Source organism: Eleutherodactylus coqui, chromosome 7 (assembly GCF_035609145.1).
Source record: "Eleutherodactylus coqui strain aEleCoq1 chromosome 7, aEleCoq1.hap1, whole genome shotgun sequence".
Lineage (NCBI taxonomy): Eukaryota > Metazoa > Chordata > Amphibia > Anura > Eleutherodactylidae > Eleutherodactylus > Eleutherodactylus coqui.
The window spans coordinates 4,385,028-4,407,351 of record NC_089843.1 but is presented as its reverse complement, the minus strand read 5'-3'; the positions used below and the strand labels follow the sequence as shown (position 1 = coordinate 4,407,351).

Here is a 22,324-nt window from a genome sequence, read left to right as displayed (position 1 = left end):
GATTACTGAGAGAGCAGATACAGAGACAGGAATAACAAAGGTGATTACTGAAAGAGGAGATACAGAGAGGGATAACAGAGGAGATTACTAAGAGAGGAGATACAGAGAGGGATAGCAGAGGAGATGCAGGGAGGGATGCCAGAGGGGATACAGAGAGGGATAGCAGAGGAGATACAGAGAGGAATAACAGCAGGGATACAGAGACAGGAATAACAGAGGAGATACAGAGAGGGATAACAGAGGAGATACACAGAGGGATAACAGGGGAGATTACTGAGAGAGGAGTTACAGAGACAAGAATAACAGAGGAGATACAGAGAGGGAGAACAGAGGAGATTACAGGGAGAGAAGATACAGAGACAGGAATAACAGAGGAGATTACTGAGAGGGATAACAGAGGAGATACAGAGAGGGATAACAGGGGAGATAAAGAGAGGGATAACACAGGAGATACAGAGAGGAATAACAAAGGAGATTGCTGAGAGAGGAGTTACAGAGACGGGAATAACAGAGGAGATTACTGAAAGGAGATGCAAAGAGGCATAACAGAGGAGATACAGAAAGGGATAACAGAGGAGATACAGAGAGGGAGAACAGAGGAGATTACAGGGAGAGAAGATACAGAGACAGAAATAACAGAGGAGATTACTGAGAGGGATAACAGAGGAGATACAGAGAGGGATAACAGAGGAGATAAAGAGAGGGATAACACAGGAGATACAGATAGGGATAACAAAGGAGATTGCTGAGAGAGGAGTTACAGAGACAGGAATAACAGAGGAGATTACTGAAAGAGGAGATACAAAGAGGGATAACAGAGGAGATACAGAAAGGGATAACAGAGGAGATACAGAGAGGGATAACAGAGATGATACAGAGAGGAATAACAGCAGGGATACAGAGACAGGAATAACAGAGGAGATACAGAGAGGGATAACAGAGGAGATACAGAGAGTGATAACAGAAGAGATACAGAGATGGATAACAGAGGAGATAAAGAGAGGGATATCACTGGAGATACAGAGACAGGAATAACAGAGGAGATACAGAGTTAGGAATAACAGAGGAGATACTGACAGGAATAACGGGAGATTACAGGGGAAGGAGATACAGAGAGGAATAACAGAGGAGATACAGAGTGGTATAACAGAGATACAGAGAAGGATAACAGAGGGGATGCAGAGATGTATAACAGAGGAGATTACTGAGAGAAGAGATAAAGAGAGGAATAACACAAAAGATACAGAGAGGGATAACAGAGGAGATACAGAGAGGGATAACAGAGGAGATACAGAGAGGGATAACAGAGGAGATACATAGAGGGATAACAGAGGAAATACAGAGAGGGATAACATAGGAGATACATAGAGGGATAACAGAGGAGATACAGAGAGGGATAATAGAGGAGATACAGAGTGGGATAACAGAGGAGATACAGAGAGGGATAACAGAGGAAATACAGAGAGGGATAACAGAGGAGATACAGCGAGGGATAATAGAGGAGATACAGAGAGAGGAGATATAGAGAGGAATAACAGAGGAGATTACTGAGAGAGGAGATGCAGAGACAGGAATAATAGAGGAGATTACTGAGAGAGGAGATGCAGAGACAGGAATAACAGAGGAGATTACTGAGAGAGGAGATACAGAGACAGGAATAACAGAGGAGATTACTGAGAGAGGAGATGTAGAGAGGAATAACAGAGGAGATTAGTGAGAGAGGAGATACAGAGAGGAATAACAGAGAAAATTAGTGAGAGAGGAGATACAGAGACAGGAATAACAGAGGAGATAACTGAGAGAGCAGATACAGAGAAGAATAACAGAGGAGAGTACAGGGAGAGGAGATACATAGACAGGAATAACAGAGGAGATACAGAGAGGGATAACAGAGGAGATTAGTGAGAGGGGAGATACAGAGAGGGATAACAGAGGAGATTACTAAGAGAGCAGATACAGAGACAGGAATAACAGAGGAGATACAGAGAGGGATAACAGGAGATACAGAGAGGGATAACAGGAGAGATTACTGAGAGAGCAGATACAGAGACAGGAATAACAGAGGAGATTAGTGAGAGAGGAGAAGCAGACAGGAATAACAGAGGACATTACTGAGAGAGCAGATACAGAGAACGGAATAAGAGAGGAGATACAGAGATGGATAACAGAGGAGATACAGAGACGGATAACAGAGGAGATTACTGGGAGAGGAGATACAGAGACAGGAATAACAGAGGAGGTTAGTGAGAGAGAAGATACAGAGACAGGAATAACAGAGGAGGTTAGTGAGAGAGGAGATACAGAGAGGAATAACAAAGCAGATTACTGAGAGAGGAGATACAGAGACAGGAATAACAGAGGAGATTACTGAGAGAGGAGATACAGAGACAGGGATAACAGAGGAGATACAGAGAGGGATAACAGAAGAGATTACTGTGAGAGGAGAAACAGAGACAGGAATAACATAGGAGATTAGTGAGAGAGGAGATACAGAGAGGGATAACAGGAGAGATTACTGAGAGAGCAGATACAGAGACAGGAATAACAGAGGAGATTAGTGAGAGAGGAGAAGCAGACAGGAATAACAGAGGACATTACTGAGAGAGCAGATACAGAGAACGGAATAAGAGAGGAGATACAGAGATGGATAACAGAGGAGATACAGAGATGGATAACAGAGGAGAATACATAGAGGGATAACAGAAGAGAATACAGAGAGGGATAACAGAGGAGAATACAGAAAGGAATAACAGAGGAGATTAATGAGAGAGGGTAACAGAGGAGATTAGTGAGAGAGGAGATATAGAGAGGGATAACAGAGGAGATATAGAGAGAGATAACAGATGAGATACAGAGAGGGATAACAGAGGAGATACAGAGAGGGATAACAGAGGAGATTAGTGAGAGAGGAGATACAGAGACAGTAATAACAGAGGAGATTACTGAGAGAGGAGATACAGAGACAGAAATAACAGTGGAGATTACTGAGAGAGGAGATACAGAGACGGATAACAGAGGAGATTACTGGGAGAGGAGATACAGAGACAGGAATAACAGAGGAGGTTAGTGAGAGAGAAGATACAGAGACAGGAATAACAGAGGAGGTTAGTGAGAGAGGAGATACAGAGAGGAATAACAAAGCAGATTACTGAGAGAGGAGATACAGAGACAGGAATAACAGAGGAGATTACTGAGAGAGGAGATACAGAGACAGGGATAACAGAGGAGATACAGAGAGGGATAACAGAAGAGATTACTGTGAGAGGAGAAACAGAGACAGGAATAACATAGGAGATTAGTGAGAGAGGAGATACAGAGACAGGAATAGCAGAGGAGATTACTGAGAGAGCAAATACAGAGAGGGATAACAGAAGATTACAGGGAGAGGAGATTCATAGACAGGAATAACAGAGGAGAAACAGAGAGGGCTAACAGAGGAAATTAGTGAGAGAGGAGATACAGAGACAGGAATAACAGAGGAGATACAGAGAGGGATAACAGAGGAAATTAGTGAGAGAGGAGATACAGAGAGGAATAACAGAGGAGATACAGAGAGGGATAACAGGAGAGATTACTGAGAGAGCAGATACAGAGACAGGAATAACAGAGGAGATTGGTGAGAGAGGAGAGACAGACAGGAATAACAGAGGACATTACTGAGAGAGCAGATACAGAGAACGGAATAAGAGAGGAGATACAGAGATGGATAACAGAGGAGATACAGAGAGGGATAATAGAGGAAAATATAGAGGGGGATAACAGAGGAGAATACAGAGAGGGATAACAGAGGAGAATACAGAGAGGGATAACAGAGGAGATTAATGAGAGAGGGTAACAGAGGAGATTAGTGAGAGAGGAGATATAGAGAGGGATAACAGAGGAGATATAGAGAGAGATAACAGAGGAGATACAGAGAGGGATAACAGAGGAGATTAGTGAGAGAGGTGATACAGAGACAGGAATAACAGAGGAGATTAGTGAAAGAGGAGATACAGAGACAGGAATAGCAGAGGAGATAACTGGGAGGGCTAACAGAGGAAATTAGTCAGAGAGGAGATACAGAGACAGGAATAACAGAGGAGATACAGAGAGGGATAACAGAGGAAATTAGTGAGAGAGGAGATACAGAGAGGAATAACAGAGAAGATTACAGGGAGAGGAGATACAGAGACAGGAATAACAGAGGAGATACAGAGAGGAATAACAGAGAAGATTGGTGAGAGAGCAGATACAAAGAGGAATAATAGAGAAGATTACAAGGAGAGGAGATACAGAGAGGAATAACAGAGGAAATTAGTGAGAGAGGAGATACAGAGACAGGAATAATACGGGAGATACAGAGAGGTCTAACAGAGGAGATACAGAGAGGGAAAACGGAGGAGATTAGTGAGAGGAAATACAGAGACAGGAATAACAGGAGATACAGAGAGTGATAACAGAGGAGATACAGAGAGGGATAACAGGAGAGATAACAGAGAGCAGATACAGAGATAGGAATATTAGAGAAGATACAGAGAGGGATAACAGAGGAGACATAGAGAGGGATAACAGAGGTGATTAATAAAAGAGGAGATACAAAGACAGGAATAAGACAGGAGATTAGTGAGAGAGGAATAACAGAGGAGATTACAGGGAGAGAAGATGCAGAGAGGGATAACAGAGGTGATTACTGAGAGAGAAGATGCAGAGACAGGAATAACAGAGAAGATTAGTGAGAGAGCAGATACAGAGAACGGAATACGCGAGGTGATACAGAGATGGATAACAGAGGAGATTAATGAGAGAGGAGATACAGAGACAGGAATAACAGGAGATTACAGGGAGAGTAGATACAGAGACAGGAATAACAGAGGTGATACAGAGACAGGAATAACAGAGGAGATACAGAGAGGGATAACAGAGGAGATTAGTGAGAGAGGAGATACAGAGACATGAATAACAGAGGAGATTAGTGAGAGAGCAGATACAGAGAACGGAATAAGCGAGGTAATACAGAGGAGAATACAGAGAGGGATAACAGAGGAGATTACAGGGAGAGGAGATACAGAGACAGGAATAACAGAGGAGATACAGAGAGGGATTACAGAATAGATTACTGAGAGAGGAGATACAGAGACAGGAATAACAGAAGAGATACAGAGAGGGATAACTGAGGAAATTAGTGAGAGATGAGATACAGGAATAACAGAGGAGATTACAGGGAGAGGAGATACAGAGACAGCAATAACAGAGGAGATACATAGAGGTATAACAGAGGAAATTAGTGAGAGAGGAGATACAGAGACAGGAATAACAGAGGAGATTAGTGAGAGAGGAGATACAGAGACAGGATAAACACCGGAGATTACTGAGAGAGCAGATACAGAGACAGGAATAACAGAGGAGATTACTTAGAGAACAGATACAGAGAGGGATAACAGAGGAGATTACTAAGAGAGGAGATACAGAGACAGGAATAACAGAGGAGATTACTGAGAGAGGAGATACAGAGAGGGATAACAGAGGAGATTACTTAGAGAACAGATACAGAGAGGGATAACAGAGGAGATTACAGGGAGAGGTGATACATAGATGGGAATAACAGAGGAGATACAGAGAGGGATAATGGAGGAGATACCGAGAGGGATAACAGGGGAGATTACCGAGAGAGGAGATACAGAGACAGGAATAACAGAGGAGATTGGTGAGAGAGGGGAGACAGAGGAGATACAGAGAGGGATAACAGGAGATTACTGAGAGAGCAGATACAGAGACAGGAATAACAAAGGTGATTACTGAAAGAGGAGATACAGAGAGGGATAACAGAGGAGATTACTAAGAGAGGAGATACAGAGAGGGATAGCAGAGGAGATGCAGGGAGGGATGCCAGAGGGGATACAGAGAGGGATAGCAGAGGAGATACAGAGAGGAATAACAGCAGGGATACAGAGACAGGAATAACAGAGGAGATACAGAGAGGGATAACAGAGGAGATACACAGAGGGATAACAGGGGAGATTACTGAGAGAGGAGTTACAGAGACAAGAATAACAGAGGAGATACAGAGAGGGAGAACAGAGGAGATTACAGGGAGAGAAGATACAGAGACAGGAATAACAGAGGAGATTACTGAGAGGGATAACAGAGGAGATACAGAGAGGGATAACAGGGGAGATAAAGAGAGGGATAACACAGGAGATACAGAGAGGAATAACAAAGGAGATTGCTGAGAGAGGAGTTACAGAGACGGGAATAACAGAGGAGATTACTGAAAGGAGATGCAAAGAGGCATAACAGAGGAGATACAGAAAGGGATAACAGAGGAGATACAGAGAGGGAGAACAGAGGAGATTACAGGGAGAGAAGATACAGAGACAGAAATAACAGAGGAGATTACTGAGAGGGATAACAGAGGAGATACAGAGAGGGATAACAGAGGAGATAAAGAGAGGGATAACACAGGAGATACAGATAGGGATAACAAAGGAGATTGCTGAGAGAGGAGTTACAGAGACAGGAATAACAGAGGAGATTACTGAAAGAGGAGATACAAAGAGGGATAACAGAGGAGATACAGAAAGGGATAACAGAGGAGATACAGAGAGGGATAACAGAGATGATACAGAGAGGAATAACAGCAGGGATACAGAGACAGGAATAACAGAGGAGATACAGAGAGGGATAACAGAGGAGATACAGAGAGTGATAACAGAAGAGATACAGAGATGGATAACAGAGGAGATAAAGAGAGGGATATCACTGGAGATACAGAGACAGGAATAACAGAGGAGATACAGAGTTAGGAATAACAGAGGAGATACTGACAGGAATAACGGGAGATTACAGGGGAAGGAGATACAGAGAGGAATAACAGAGGAGATACAGAGTGGTATAACAGAGATACAGAGAAGGATAACAGAGGGGATGCAGAGATGTATAACAGAGGAGATTACTGAGAGAAGAGATAAAGAGAGGAATAACACAAAAGATACAGAGAGGGATAACAGAGGAGATACAGAGAGGGATAACAGAGGAGATACAGAGAGGGATAACAGAGGAGATACATAGAGGGATAACAGAGGAAATACAGAGAGGGATAACATAGGAGATACATAGAGGGATAACAGAGGAGATACAGAGAGGGATAATAGAGGAGATACAGAGTGGGATAACAGAGGAGATACAGAGAGGGATAACAGAGGAAATACAGAGAGGGATAACAGAGGAGATACAGCGAGGGATAATAGAGGAGATACAGAGAGAGGAGATATAGAGAGGAATAACAGAGGAGATACAGAGAGAGAGGAGATATAGAGGAGATACAGTGAGGGATAACAGAGGAGATACAGAAAGGGATAAAAGAGGGGATACAGAGAGGGATAACAGAGGAGATACAGAGAGGGATAACAGGAGAGATTACTGAGAGAGGAGTTACAGAGAGGGATAACAGAGGAGATATAGAGACAGGAATAACAGAGGAGATACAGAGACGGATAACAGAGGAGTAACAGAGAGGGATACCAGAGGAAATACAGAGAGGGATAACAGATGAGATACAGAGAGGGATAAGAGGAGAGATTACTGACAGGAGATACAGAGAGGGATAACAGAGGTGATACAGAGAGGGATAACAGGAGAGATTACTGACAGAGGAGATACAGAGACGGGAATAACAGGAGATGCAGTGAGGGATAACAGAGGAGATTACAGGGAGGGATAACAGAGCAGATACAGAGACAAGGATAACAGGGGAGATACAGAGAGGGATAACGGGAGATACAGAGACAGGAATAACAGAGGAGATACAGAGAAGGATAACAGAGGAGATACAGAGAGGCATAACAGAAGAGATACAGAGAGGAATAACAGAGGAGGCACAGAGACAGGAATAACAGGAGATACAGAGAGGGATAACAGAGGAGATACAGAGAGGGATAACAGAGGAGACACAGAGAGGTATAACAGAGGAGATACAGAGAGGTATAACAGAGGAGATACAGAGAGGGATAACAGAGGAGATACAGAGAGGGATAACAGAGGAGATACAGAGAGGGGTAACAGAGGAGATTCAGAGACAGGAATAACAGAGGAGATACAGAGAGGGATAACAGAGGAGATACAAAGACAGTGATAACAGAGGGGATACAGAGAGGGATAATGGGAGATTACTGAGAAAGGAATACCAGGAGATACAGAGAAGGATAACAGAGGAGATACAGAGAGGGATAACAGAGGAGATACAAAGACAGGGATAACAGAGGAGATACAAAGACAGGGATAACAGAGGGGATACAGAGAGGGATAACGGGAGATTACTGTGAGAGGAGATACAGAGAGGGATAACAGAGGAGACACAGAGAGGGGTAACAGAGGAGATTCAGAGAGAGGAATAACAGAGGAGATACAGAGAGGGATAACAGAGGAGATACAGAGAGGGGTAACAGAGGAGATTCAGAGACAGGAATAACAGAGGAGATACAGAGAGGGATAACAGAGGAGATACAGAGAGGGATAACAGAGGAGATACAAAGACAGTGATAACAGAGGGGATACAGAGAGGGATAATGGGAGATTACTGAGAAAGGAATACCAGGAGATACAGAGAAGGATAACAGAGGAGATACAGAGAGGGATAACAGAGGAGATACAAAGACAGGGATAACAGAGGAGATACAAAGACAGGGATAACAGAGGGGATACAGAGAGGGATAACGGGAGATTACTGTGAGAGGTGATACAGAGAGGGATAACAGAGGAAATACAGAAAAGGATAACGGGAGATACAGAGACAGGAATAACAGAGGAGATACAGAGAGGAATAACAGAGGAGATACAGAAAGGGATAAAAGAGGAGATACAGCGAGGGATAACAGAGGAGATACAGAGAGGGATAACAGAGGAGATACAGAGAGGGATAAAAGAGGAGATACAGCGAGGGATAACAGAGGAGATCTAAAGAAGGATAACAGAGGAGATACAGAGAGGAATAACAGAGTAGATTACAGGGAGGGATAACAGGGGAGATTACTGAGGGGAATAACAGGGAGATGATATATGGAGAGAGGGATAATACAGGGATAATAGAGGATAGGGGATGGTGAAATAGGGAGATGACAGATGTAAGCCCTTCAGTGGTAGATGTGGTCTGAGATTAGCGGGCGCTCACTGGATCTTCACTGTCTCTGGCCTAGATAGGATGGAGCCAGCAATTATAGTAATAGTCACCCCAAGGGCTTTTACCCACTAGCGATTTTTTTTCCGCTGCGAAGTCGCTGCGTTTTTTTTCCAATAATCAATGGGAATTTCTAATGTTAAAAACGCATCGCACCAAAAACGTAAGTTGCGTTGTGTCGCGTTGTGTTTTTAACATTAGAAAGTCTCATTGATTATTGGAAAAAAACTGCAGCGAATACGCAGCGGAAAAAAAAAGGCTAGTGGGTAAAAGCCCTGAGACCAAATGCCCACGGAAGGATAATGACTGCGGGATTCACGGTCAGACGCCCGCCGCGAATCCGGCAGCAATGTCCGTCCATAGATGTGCTTTGTTAACAAAATCTCCCCCGCCCAACTGTGGCTCACAATTTTTTTCTTCCACCTTTTCGTGTGCGCTCACGTGATGCGGGAATGCTGCGGCTCTGCTGCTGAATCTTCGCACTGGAAAAAACGTATTCGCGCAGTACAATTACAGCAGAAAAGCCGCATCTCGTTTGTCTCTCCGTGTGAAGAGGGTTTGCTCTAACCCCATATACTTTAGTAGTAAGGCCGGGTTCACACGGGACGGGTTTGCCGTGGAGATTCCATGTGGACAAGATTTTGCTAAACCTACGCCCCCACTGGGCGGCCAGTCTGTCGCGGAAAATTATTTTTGCCACTCTTTTGCAATTCTATTTTTTCCACTGCGGCCTCACTCCTGTCTATGGGGAGAGAAAGCCTCAACAGAATGCCGACAGCCGAACCGCTCCAAAACCCGCGGTGAAATGACTCGTGTTTTGAAGTTGCGGCTATCCCGTGGAAATTTTTTGGCTTTTCAGTGCTTTCCACCCCGTGGGTACCCAGCCTAAACGCTTCTGCTGCGGTTTTTCTTCAGCGCTTCTGCAATGTGTGAACGCACCCCAGCATGTTTTTGGAGTGCAGAGAACAATGACCCCCATGAGATAACAGCGCACTGCTACCGCCATTTTCAGGATTCCCCCCGGTTGTATACTTCTTGTCCGCAGTCTGAGCTCAGCTGCATCTGCAAACCCCAACTGATGCTGATGGTGCATAAAGCACTGCGGACTGCATGGCCACATCCAGTATGTCGTACAAGACATCAAAACTACCTACTTCGTGCAGTCCGCCTCCTTACCCCGCACCATCCCTCTCCTCGCCCCGCACTCTTCCTCTCTTTGCCACGCACCATCCACCTCCTCGCATCGCACCATTCCACTCCTCGCCCTGCACCGTTCTCATCCTCTCCCCGCACCATCCCTCTCGTCTCTCTCTTCGCCCGGCACCATCCCTCTCCTTGCCCCGCACCATCCACTGCCCAGCACCGCCCCCCTCCTTGCTCCGCACCATCCCTCTCCTAACCCCGCACCATCCCTCTCCTAACCCCACACCATCCCTCTCCTAACCCCACACCATCCCTCTCCTCGCCCGGCACCATTCCCCTCCTCACTCCACACCATCCCCCTCCTCACCCGGCACCATCCCCCTCCTCGCACCGCACTATCCCCTGCCTGGCCCTATTCCCCCCCGCACTGCACCATCCCCTGCCCAGCACCGTCCCTCTCCTCACCCGACACCATCGCCCTCCTTGTCCGGCAGCATTCCCCTCGCCCCACACTGTCCCCCTCCTCACTCCATCCATCTCTAGGCCCTGCCCCCTCCACCTCCACACCATCCTTCTCCTCGCTCCGCACCATCCCCCTCCTGCCGCCGCACCATCCCTCTCCTCGCTCCGCACCATCCCCCTCCTGCCGCCGCACCATCCCCCTCCTCGCTCCGCACCATCCCCCTCCTCGCTCCGCACCATCCCTCGCCTCCCGCCGCACCATCCCCCTCCTCGCTCCGCACCATCCCCCTCCTCGCTCCGCACCATCCCCCTCCTCGCTCCGCACCATCCCCCTCCTCGCTCCGCACCATCCCTCGCCTCCCGCCGCACCATCCCCCTCCTCCCCCCGCACCATCCCCCTCCTCCCCCCGCACCATCCCCCTCCTCGCTCCGCACCATCCCCCTCCTCGCTCCGCACCATCCCCCTCCTCGCTCCGCACCATCCCCCTCCTCGCTCCGCACCATCCCCCTCCTCCCCCCGCACCATCCCCCTCCTCGCTCCGCACCATCCCCCTCCTCGCTCCGTCACTGCACTTGGTGCTCTCTTCTCTTTGACATAAATCATTAACACAAGTTTTCTATCAGTGGAGAAGAATGTGCCCCTCCGCCCCTCCGCCCCTCTGCTCTTCCGCCCCTCATACCAGTTAATGCAACTTCTTGAGTCCACTTGAGTCCACTGGCCTAGTTTCACTTGGCTGTACATAAGGGTCATTCATGCCGCTGGGATTATGGGAAACTGTCCGTAATTCCCATTCACTGCAATACTGGTCACAATCCACGGACAGGTGCGGCGCTGGACCATCCCTTTAATATCTCCCCTCCCCCTCCTCATTGCACAGTGTGTTGTGTGACCCCTATAGCCTTTATCCTGCCCTCACCAATGGGCAATCACCCTGCACATTAGTGGCCAAGCCACCGCTGCCAGAAGACGTAATACCTACAATAAATCTTGCTATTTGTATAGCGCCGACTTATTTCACAGCGCTGTCAGGTAATTTATTTATCACACAGCCCCCACCAGAGGCGTATCCTGAAGCTCCTGGGCCCCGATGCAAAACCTGTAACAGGGCCCCCAACTATAATGCTTTATTCATAGTACTGGGCTCCCCATATGGAGAAGAGACCTTATGGGCCCCCTAAGGGTCCTGGGCCCGGGTGCAGCCGCATCCCCTGCACCCTTTATAGTTAGCCCCTGCCCCCCACCCCACCAAGCTGGGTGCTTGGAAGGTAGGCCTTGAGCTGGCTGCCTAAACCAGCAACCTTCAGGTCATGGGTGAGAGCCTAGCACTGCATACTGCTGCCTCAGTACTCTCCACCACACAAGGATACGGACAGCCTGGCTCCTGCTCTAACCGCCAGGAATGGAGAAACCTCAGATCCCTGCAGTTTGACCCCCTACACGCCACAATCAATGGCAACTGCGGCATGTAAGCAGATGACGGGGAGGAGCTCTGTCACCCATCGGCACCCAGCAGTGCGATCACAAGATACTAATGGGTTCCCATGTCTGCCATGTACCTCAGCCTATTAGGCCCCGCCTCCCATAGAGTCTGATAGGTTGATGTCATAGACATAGTAGAGTGCATTACAGAAGTAGTGCAGTGTACTATCCTAGCCCCGCCTCCCATAGAGTCTGATAGGTTGATGTCATAGACACAGTAGAGTGCATTACAGAAGTAGTGCAGTGTACTATCCTAGCCATTGATCACATCTTCAGATCCCCCTCAGTGACTAAAACATAGAGCAATAAAAAAAGTTCAATATACTTCGATTTAGGGAAGAAACTCCAGTTTTAAAAGAAAATACACATTTTTCTCCACAGAAAAACCTTTTTTAGGTCGGCTTCACACGGGTGAGAAAATCGCATTGCGAGACGCACAAATCGTGCACGAATATAAACCCTATTCTTTTGAATGGAGTCATACACGAGAGCGGTGTGATGCGGTAACCAAACTGCGCCATGTCCTCTCTTGTGCGTGCTATCGCAGCGCCCGGGGCTGGCAATGGCATCGCAGCACACGCTTAGGTGCACGCCATGCGAGGTCTGTATGCCGCGCTGGAGGATCGCAACTTCCCTGAAGTAAAGCAGGGTGGTTTTAAGGAAAAACCGCCTGCCGTCCACGGGGCATAGGCATGTTGGCGATGGTGGCTCATGCTTCGATGTCGCACTCGCCGCATGCAGGCAGCCCTAAATAGACAAAACACCCCACAACTTCTCCAGAAGCAGCACATGGCGGATGTTACGGCGTTGGGAACGAGCCGGCGGGGAGGGAGGGTGTCATTTATCTCACATGGTGGATGTTACGGCGTTGGGAACGAGCCGGCGGGGAGGGTGTCATTTATCTCACATGGTGGATGTTACGGCGTTGGGAACGAGCCGGCGGGGAGGGAGGGTGTCATTTATCTCACATGGCGGATGTTACGGCGTTGGGAACGGGCCGGAGGGAGGGTGTTATTTATCTCACATGGCGGATGTTACGGCGTTGGGAACGAGCCGGCGGGGAGGGAGGGTGTCATTTATCTCACATGGCAGATGTTACGGCGTTGGGAACGGGCCGGCGGGGAGGGAGGGTGTCATTTATCTCACATGGCGGATGTTACGGCGTTGGGAACGAGCCGGCGGGGAGAGAGGGTGTCATTTATCTCACATGGCGGATGTTACGGCGTTGGGAACGGGCCGGCGGGGAGGTAGGGTGTCATTTATCTCACATGGCGGATGTTACGGCGTTGGGAACGAGCCGGCGGGGAGGGAGGGTGTCATTTATCTCACATGGCGGATGTTACGGCGTTGGGAACGAGCCGGCGGGGAGGGAGGGTGTCTTTTGTCTCACATGGCGGATGTTACGGCGTTGGGAACGAGCCGGCGGGGAGGGAGGGTGTCATTTATCTCACATGGTGGATGTTACGGCGTTGGGAACGAGCCGGCGGGGAGGGTGTCATTTATCTCACATGGTGGATGTTACGGCGTTGGGAACGAGCCGGCGGGGAGGGAGGGTGTCATTTATCTCACATGGCGGATGTTACGGCGTTGGGAACGGGCCGGAGGGAGGGTGTTATTTATCTCACATGGCGGATGTTACGGCGTTGGGAACGAGCCGGCGGGGAGGGAGGGTGTCATTTATCTCACATGGCAGATGTTACGGCGTTGGGAACGGGCCGGCGGGGAGGGAGGGTGTCATTTATCTCACATGGCGGATGTTACGGCGTTGGGAACGAGCCGGCGGGGAGAGAGGGTGTCATTTATCTCACATGGCGGATGTTACGGCGTTGGGAACGGGCCGGCGGGGAGGTAGGGTGTCATTTATCTCACATGGCGGATGTTACGGCGTTGGGAACGAGCCGGCGGGGAGGGAGGGTGTCATTTATCTCACATGGCGGATGTTACGGCGTTGGGAACGAGCCGGCGGGGAGGGAGGGTGTCTTTTGTCTCACATGGCGGATGTTACGGCGTTGGGAACGAGCCGGCGGGGAGGGAGGGTGTCATTTATCTCACATGGCGGATGTTACGGCGTTGGGAACGAGCCGGCGGGGAGGGAGGGTGTCATTTATCTCACATGGCAGACGTTACGGCGTTGGGAACGGGCCGGCGGGGAGGGAGGGTGTCATTTATCTCACATGGCGGATGTTACGGCGTTGGGAACGAGCCGGCGGGGAGGGAGGGTGTCATTTATCTCACATGGCGGATGTTACGGCGTTGGGAACGGGCCGGAGGGGAGGGAGGGTGTCATTTATCTCACATGGCGGATGTTACGGCGTTGGGAACGAGCCGGCGGGGAGGGAGGGTGTCATTTATCTCACATGGCGGATGTTACGGCGTTGGGAACGGGCCGGCGGGGAGGGAGGGTGTCATTTATCTCACATGGCGGATGTTACGGCGTTGGGAACGAGCCGGCGGGGAGGGAGGGTGTCATTTATCTCACATGGCGGATGTTACGGCGTTGGGAACGGGCCGGCGGGGAGGGAGGGTGTCATTTATCTCACATGGCGGATGTTACGGCGTTGGGAACGAGCCGGCGGGGAGGGAGGGTGTCATTTATCTCACATGGCGGATGTTACGGCGTTGGGAACGGGCCGGCGGGGAGGGAGGGTGTCATTTATCTCACATGGCGGATGTTACCGCGTTGGGAACGAGCCGGCGGGGAGGGAGGGTGTCATTTATCTCACATGGCGGATGTTACGGCGTTGGGAACGGGCCGGCGGGGAGGGAGGGTGTCATTTATCTCACATGGCGGATGTTACGGCGTTGGGAACGAGCCGGCGGGGAGGGAGGGTGTCATTTATCTCACATGGCGGATGTTACGGCGTTGGGAACGAGCCGGCGGGGAGGGAGGGTGTCATTTATCTCACATGGCGGATGTTACGGCGTTGGGAACGGGCCGGCGGGGAGGGAGGGTGTCATTTATCTCACATGGCGGATGTTACGGCGTTGGGAACGGGCCGGCGGGGAGGGAGGGTGTCATTTATCTCACATGGCGGATGTTACGGCGTTGGGAACGGGCCGGCGGGGAGGGAGGGTGTCATTTATCTCACATGGCGGATGTTACGGCGTTGGGAACGAGCCGGTGGGGAGGGAGGGTGTCATTTATCTCACATGGCGGATGTTACGGCGTTGGGAACGAGCCGGCGGGGAGGGAGGGTGTCATTTATCTCACATGGCGAATCCCATGGCATTTAAATGGAACGCCAGAACTGGGTTATTTGGATCCCAAAAAAGTAATGAAAGCAACCCAGAAACCGCAGGAAACTGGTACAAGCCTTCCCACCAAACAGGGGCCTCCAGCGCGGCGGCGGCGGCGGGACGATAAGGTGTTATGGGGCGCAGGGGGCGGTGATGCGCAATTAACTGCTTTTACTTTAAAACATTTCTTTTATTGTGCAAAAGTAGTAATAAAAGCATCCGTGTAACCCTGGTTGTCGCGGTAATCGTGCCGATGAGATGGGGAAGCTCTACGGCACATTATACGGACCCCAGAGTGCGGCCATTACAATATACAACTCATCCCAAAAATCCCAGGCCGCACAGGGTTGTCAGATAGCTTGGGCTTTTGTACTGCGGTCACCAAGGGGTTAAGCTGCAGTAAGGCTTCCTCCAGCAGTCATTTGCATAGCTCTTTTCCCAGGGAGCATTGCATGCTCTCCCTGATGTGTGCGGTCAGTGATTGGCCCTATGTGTAGGGCTGCGGGTTGGCCATGATGCATTTGTGGCATCTTCTTCCATCGAGCTCATTGTGGTTTCTCACACAGCTAATAGGCGCTGCGGAGGAACCTCCATGATGTCATCCCCGGGTCCATGGCCTGCCGTCCACGGGGCATAGGCATGTTGGCGATGGTGGCTCATGCTTCGATGTCGCACTCGCCGCATGCAGGCAGCCCTAAATAGACAAAACACCCCACAACTTCTCCAGAAGCAGCACATGGCGGATGTTACGGCGTTGGGAACGAGCCGGCGGGGAGGGAGGGTGTCATTTATCTCACATGGTGGATGTTACGGCGTTGGGAACGAGCCGGCGGGGAGGGTGTCATTTATCTCACATGGTGGATGTTACGGCGTTGGGAACGAGCCGGCGGGGAGGGAGGGTGTCATTTATCTCACATGGCGGATGTTACGGCGTTGGGAACGGGCCGGAGGGAGGGTGTTATTTATCTCACATGGCGGATGTTACGGCGTTGGGAACGAGCCGGCGGGGAGGGAGGGTGTCATTTATCTCACATGGCAGATGTTACGGCGTTGGGAACGGGCCGGCGGGGAGGGAGGGTGTCATTTATCTCACATGGCGGATGTTACGGCGTTGGGAACGAGCCGGCGGGGAGAGAGGGTGTCATTTATCTCACATGGCGGATGTTACGGCGTTGGGAACGAGCCGGTGGGGAGGGAGGGTGTCATTTATCTCACATGGCGGATGTTACGGCGTTGGGAACGGGCCGGCGGGGAGGGAGGGTGTCATTTATCTCACATGGCGGATGTTACGGCGTTGGGAACGAGCCGGCGGGGAGGGAGGGTGTCATTTATCTCACATGGCGGATGTTACGGCGTTGGGAACGAGCCGGCGGGGAGGGAGGGTGTCTTTTGTCTCACATGGCGGATGTTACGGCGTTGGGAACGAGCCGGCGGGGAGGGAGGGTGTCATTTATCTCACATGGCGGATGTTACGGCGTTGGGAACGAGCCGGCGGGGAGTGAGGGTGTCATTTATCTCACATGGCAGACGTTACGGCGTTGGGAACGGGCCGGCGGGGAGGGAGGGTGTCATTTATCTCACATGGCGGATGTTACGGCGTTGGGAACGAGCCGGCGGGGAGGGAGGGTGTCATTTATCTCACATGGCGGATGTTACGGCGTTGGGAACGGGCCGGAGGGGAGGGAGGGTGTCATTTATCTCACATGGCGGATGTTACGGCGTTGGGAACGAGCCGGCGGGGAGGGAGGGTGTCATTTATCTCACATGGCGGATGTTACGGCGTTGGGAACGGGCCGGCGGGGAGGGAGGGTGTCATTTATCTCACATGGCGGATGTTACGGCGTTGGGAACGAGCCGGCGGGGAGGGAGGGTGTCATTTATCTCACATGGCGGATGTTACGGCGTTGGGAACGGGCCGGCGGGGAGGGAGGGTGTCATTTATCTCACATGGCGGATGTTACGGCGTTGGGAACGAGCCGGCGGGGAGGGAGGGTGTCATTTATCTCACATGGCGGATGTTACGGCGTTGGGAACGGGCCGGCGGGGAGGGAGGGTGTCATTTATCTCACATGGCGGATGTTACCGCGTTGGGAACGAGCCGGCGGGGAGGGAGGGTGTCATTTATCTCACATGGCGGATGTTACGGCGTTGGGAACGGGCCGGCGGGGAGGGAGGGTGTCATTTATCTCACATGGCGGATGTTACGGCGTTGGGAACGAGCCGGCGGGGAGGGAGGGTGTCATTTATCTCACATGGCGGATGTTACGGCGTTGGGAACGAGCCGGCGGGGAGGGAGGGTGTCATTTATCTCACATGGCGGATGTTACGGCGTTGGGAACGGGCCGGCGGGGAGGGAGGGTGTCATTTATCTCACATGGCGGATGTTACGGCGTTGGGAACGGGCCGGCGGGGAGGGAGGGTGTCATTTATCTCACATGGCGGATGTTACGGCGTTGGGAACGGGCCGGCGGGGAGGGAGGGTGTCATTTATCTCACATGGCGGATGTTACGGCGTTGGGAACGAGCCGGTGGGGAGGGAGGGTGTCATTTATCTCACATGGCGGATGTTACGGCGTTGGGAACGAGCCGGCGGGGAGGGAGGGTGTCATTTATCTCACATGGCGGATGTTACGGCGTTGGGAACGGGCCGGCGGGGAGGGAGGGTGTCATTTATCTCACATGGCGGATGTTACGGCGTTGGGAACGGGCCGGCGGGGAGGGAGGGTGTCATTTATCTCACATGGCGGATGTTACGGCGTTGGGAACGAGCCGGTGGGGAGGGAGGGTGTCATTTATCTCACATGGCGGATGTTACGGCGTTGGGAACGAGCCGGCGGGGAGGGAGGGTGTCATTTATCTCACATGGCGGATGTTACGGCGTTGGGAACGGGCCGGCGGGGAGGGAGGGTGTCATTTATCTCACATGGCGGATGTTACGGCGTTGGGAACGGGCCGGCGGGGAGGGAGGGTGTCATTTATCTCACATGGCGGATGTTACGGCGTTGGGAACGAGCCGGTGGGGAGGGAGGGTGTCATTTATCTCACATGGCGGATGTTACGGCGTTGGGAACGAGCCGGCGGGGAGGGAGGGTGTCATTTATCTCACATGGCGGATGTTACGGCGTTGGGAACGGGCCGGCGGGGAGGGAGGGTGTCATTTATCTCACATGGCGGATGTTACGGCGTTGGGAACGGGCCGGCGGGGAGGGAGGGTGTCATTTATCTCACATGGCGGATGTTACGGCGTTGGGAACGAGCCGGTGGGGAGGGAGGGTGTCATTTATCTCACATGGCGGATGTTACGGCGTTGGGAACGAGCCGGCGGGGAGGGAGGGTGTCATTTATCTCACATGGCGGATGTTACGGCGTTGGGAACGGGCCGGCGGGGAGGGAGGGTGTCATTTATCTCACATGGCGGATGTTACGGCGTTGGGAACGGGCCGGCGGGGAGGGAGGGTGTCATTTATCTCACATGGCGGATGTTACGGCGTTGGGAACGAGCCGGTGGGGAGGGAGGGTGTCATTTATCTCACATGGCGGATGTTACGGCGTTGGGAACGAGCCGGCGGGGAGGGAGGGTGTCATTTATCTCACATGGCGAATCCCATGGCATTTAAATGGAACGCCAGAACTGGGTTATTTGGATCCCAAAAAAGTAATGAAAGCAACCCAGAAACCGCAGGAAACTGGTACAAGCCTTCCCACCAAACAGGAGCCTCCAGCGCGGCGGCGGCGGCGGGACGATAAGGTGTTATGGGGCGCAGGGGGCGGTGATGCGCAATTAACTGCTTTTACTTTAAAACATTTCTTTTATTGTGCAAAAGTAGTAATAAAAGCATCCGTGTAACCCTGGTTGTCGCGGTAATCGTGCCGATGAGATGGGGAAGCTCTACGGCACATTATACGGACCCCAGAGTGCGGCCATTACAATATACAACTCATCCCAAAAATCCCAGGCCGCACAGGGTTGTCAGATAGCTTGGGCTTTTGTACTGCGGTCACCAAGGGGTTAAGCTGCAGTAAGGCTTCCTCCAGCAGTCATTTGCATAGCTCTTTTCCCAGGGAGCATTGCATGCTCTCCCTGATGTGTGCGGTCAGTGATTGGCCCTATGTGTAGGGCTGCGGGTTGGCCATGATGCATTTGTGGCATCTTCTTCCATCGAGCTCATTGTGGTTTCTCACACAACTAATAGGCGCTGCGGAGGAACCTCCATGATGTCATCCCCGGGTCCATGGCCGCGCGCTCACTATGGGTCACCCCGGGCTCTCTGCATCAGGGGGTACCTTGATATTTGGTGATTGTAGACACAATAGGCAGGAAGGGTTGGGGGCAGGGCGGCGGGGGGCTCTGTTCTGCAGCTCCTATATCCGCTGCTGGCGGTGGGACAATAGGACATTCCAGAAATATTAACATCTTCTGGCGTCTTGAAATAAAACTACCAGTAACTCTGCGGATCCTGGAAACAAAGTGTTTAACTCTGCCGCTGCCAGCTGGCCTGGTACGCGGGGCGTATAGAGGGGTGCGGCGGGTGACATTCCTCTACAGATCACACTGCTGCTCAGCACTCCAAGAGTTAAAGCTACAGCCGCCTGATTACTGCTACTAATTACAGGAGGGAAAGGACAGTATAGAGACAGTGTGCTATAGAGCCCCCCAGACCGGGTTATTCATATATACTGTCCAGTTTCAGGACTCCAGTACACTTACCGGGAGCTCTCTCTGGTATCATGAGCCCCGTGCAGATATGGGGAGTCCCGTGCAGTTATGTGGAGTCCCGTGCAGTTATGTTTAGTCCCATGCAGTAATTAGGGGTCCCGTGCAGTTATGGGGAGTCCCGTGCAGTTATGGGGAGTCCCGTGCAGATATGGGGAGTCCCGTGCAGTTATGGGGAGTCCCGTGCAGTTATGGGGAGCCCTGTGCAGTTATGGGGAGTCCCGTGCAGTTATGTGGAGTCCCGTGCAGTTATGGGGAGCCCCGTGCAGTTATGGGGAGTCCCGTGCAGTTATGTGGGATCCCGTGCAGTTATGGGGAGTCCCATGCAGTTATGGGGAGTCCCGTGCAGATATGTGGAGTCCCGTGCAGTTATGGGGAGTCCCGTGCAGTTATGTGGGATCCTGTGCAGTTATGGGGAGTCCCATGCAGTTATGTGGAGTCCCGTGCAGTTATGGGGAGTCCTGTGCAGTTATGTTTAGTCCCATGCAGTAATTAGGGGTCCCGTGCAGTTATGTGGGGTCCCGTGCAGTTATGTGGAGTCCTGTGCAGTTATGGGGAGCCCCGTGCAGTTATGTGGAGCCCCGTGCAGTTATGGGGAGTCCCGTGCAGTTATGTGGAGTCCCGTGCAGTTATGGGGAGTCCCGTGCAGTTATGTGAGATCCCGTGCAGTTATGGGGAGTCCCATGCAGTTATGGGGAGTCCCGTGCAGATATGTGGAGTCCCATGCAGTTATGGGGAGTCCCGTGCAGATATGTGGAGTCCCGTGCAGTTATGGGGAGTCCTGTGCAGTTATGTTTAGTCCCATGCAGTAATTAGGGGTCCCGTGCAGTTATGTGGGGTCCCGTGCAGTTATGTGGGGTCCCGTGCAGTTATGGGGAGCCCCGTGCAGTTATGGGGAGCCCCGTGCAGTTATGTGGGGTCCCGTGCAGTTATGGGGAGTCCCGTGAAGTTGCTAAGAGCTCTGCCCAGTTACTAGAAGGCCTCTCTGGCTGCCCGGTCATTACAGTGATATCTCCTTATTTCCCGCCTCTAGCTGGATACACGTGATGTTACAATATGTGGTCCTCTTTCTGCTTCCTCGTTGGTGGTAACATCTTCATATTTTCCCCTTTAGGGCTGTGTTCACTTATGAGAAGAAATGGAGCCTGAAGCTGTTGGATTCTGGAGGTGAGCGCTTAGATGATTGCTATCCGTCCTTCACCTTCTCGCTTTCTTGCTGCGATTCCTCCTTAGACATCACATCTAGACTGATGTCTATCACTGCGGAAGGTGCCACGGATGAGCTGCTGCCAAGTGGGTCCGTATCGTAGCAAGAGCTTGATGTAAGACATCGGTATTTAGTTCTTCCATCTCTTCCCATATGAGATGGTCTCACCTGAAGGACCACAGGAGACGGCGGCAGAAGAACTGAACGTCTTGCCAAACAAGGTGCAAGACTTGTTGCAAAGTTAGGCTCAGTGCGGGTTGTCAGGGGGCGATGCAGGCCTCTGGGATTCCCTCATTGGCATCCTTTACACTTCTGTGTCATGCTTTGGGACAGGTTGAGATATGCTTAGGGTTAGTTTGGCACAAAGTATTTCCTCCAAAAACCAGTAAAACCATCTAGTAACACCGAGGTACAGAGGCATAACCTGAAACTTCTGGGCCCCAATGCAAAACCTGTAACGGGCCCCAACTATAATCCTTTATTCATAGTACTGGGCTCCCTAAGGCTCCTGGGCCCGGGTGCATCCGCATCCCCTATAGTTACTATAGTTACGCCCCTGCAGAGGTAATAACCAGCTAGTAATGATAACCAACCACATTTACTTGCACCAGCTACTAACCAAGATCTTGGGTCTACGACCATGACAGGAAGAGTCGTCAGCCTCCGGCATGGCTCACTCCTCTGTCCCATGTGAAGTCGCTCTCCTTCTACTCATGATGGCCGATGCCTCAGTAATCACCGTGGGAATGTGGAGATAAGCTCTGAGGTTCCCACACGGCTCCAGGGATCACCAGTGCAAGCCTAGACGTTCCTCCAACTCCTTACACTCGTAGACATGAGGAGGCTATGTACATCCATCGTCTTGTATCCCGGAAGCAGATACCGGATTGTAGCTTCTGAAAGTCCGTGCCTCGGAGCCTTCCCATGTGC

At 51.2% G+C, this 22,324-nt stretch overlaps 1 protein-coding gene across 1 annotated transcript in view; it reads left to right on the top strand.

The window, feature by feature from the left end:
• The window catches only part of LOC136572326 (mucin-16-like), a 93,419-nt gene that overhangs the window by 27,334 nt on the left and 43,761 nt on the right, over window positions 1–22,324 (top strand). Inside the window, exon 2 of the mRNA XM_066572816.1 lies at window positions 21,302–21,354. Within this exon, the coding sequence (XP_066428913.1) occupies window positions 21,302–21,354 (53 nt within the window). The remainder of the gene's footprint in view (window positions 1–21,301; window positions 21,355–22,324) is intronic.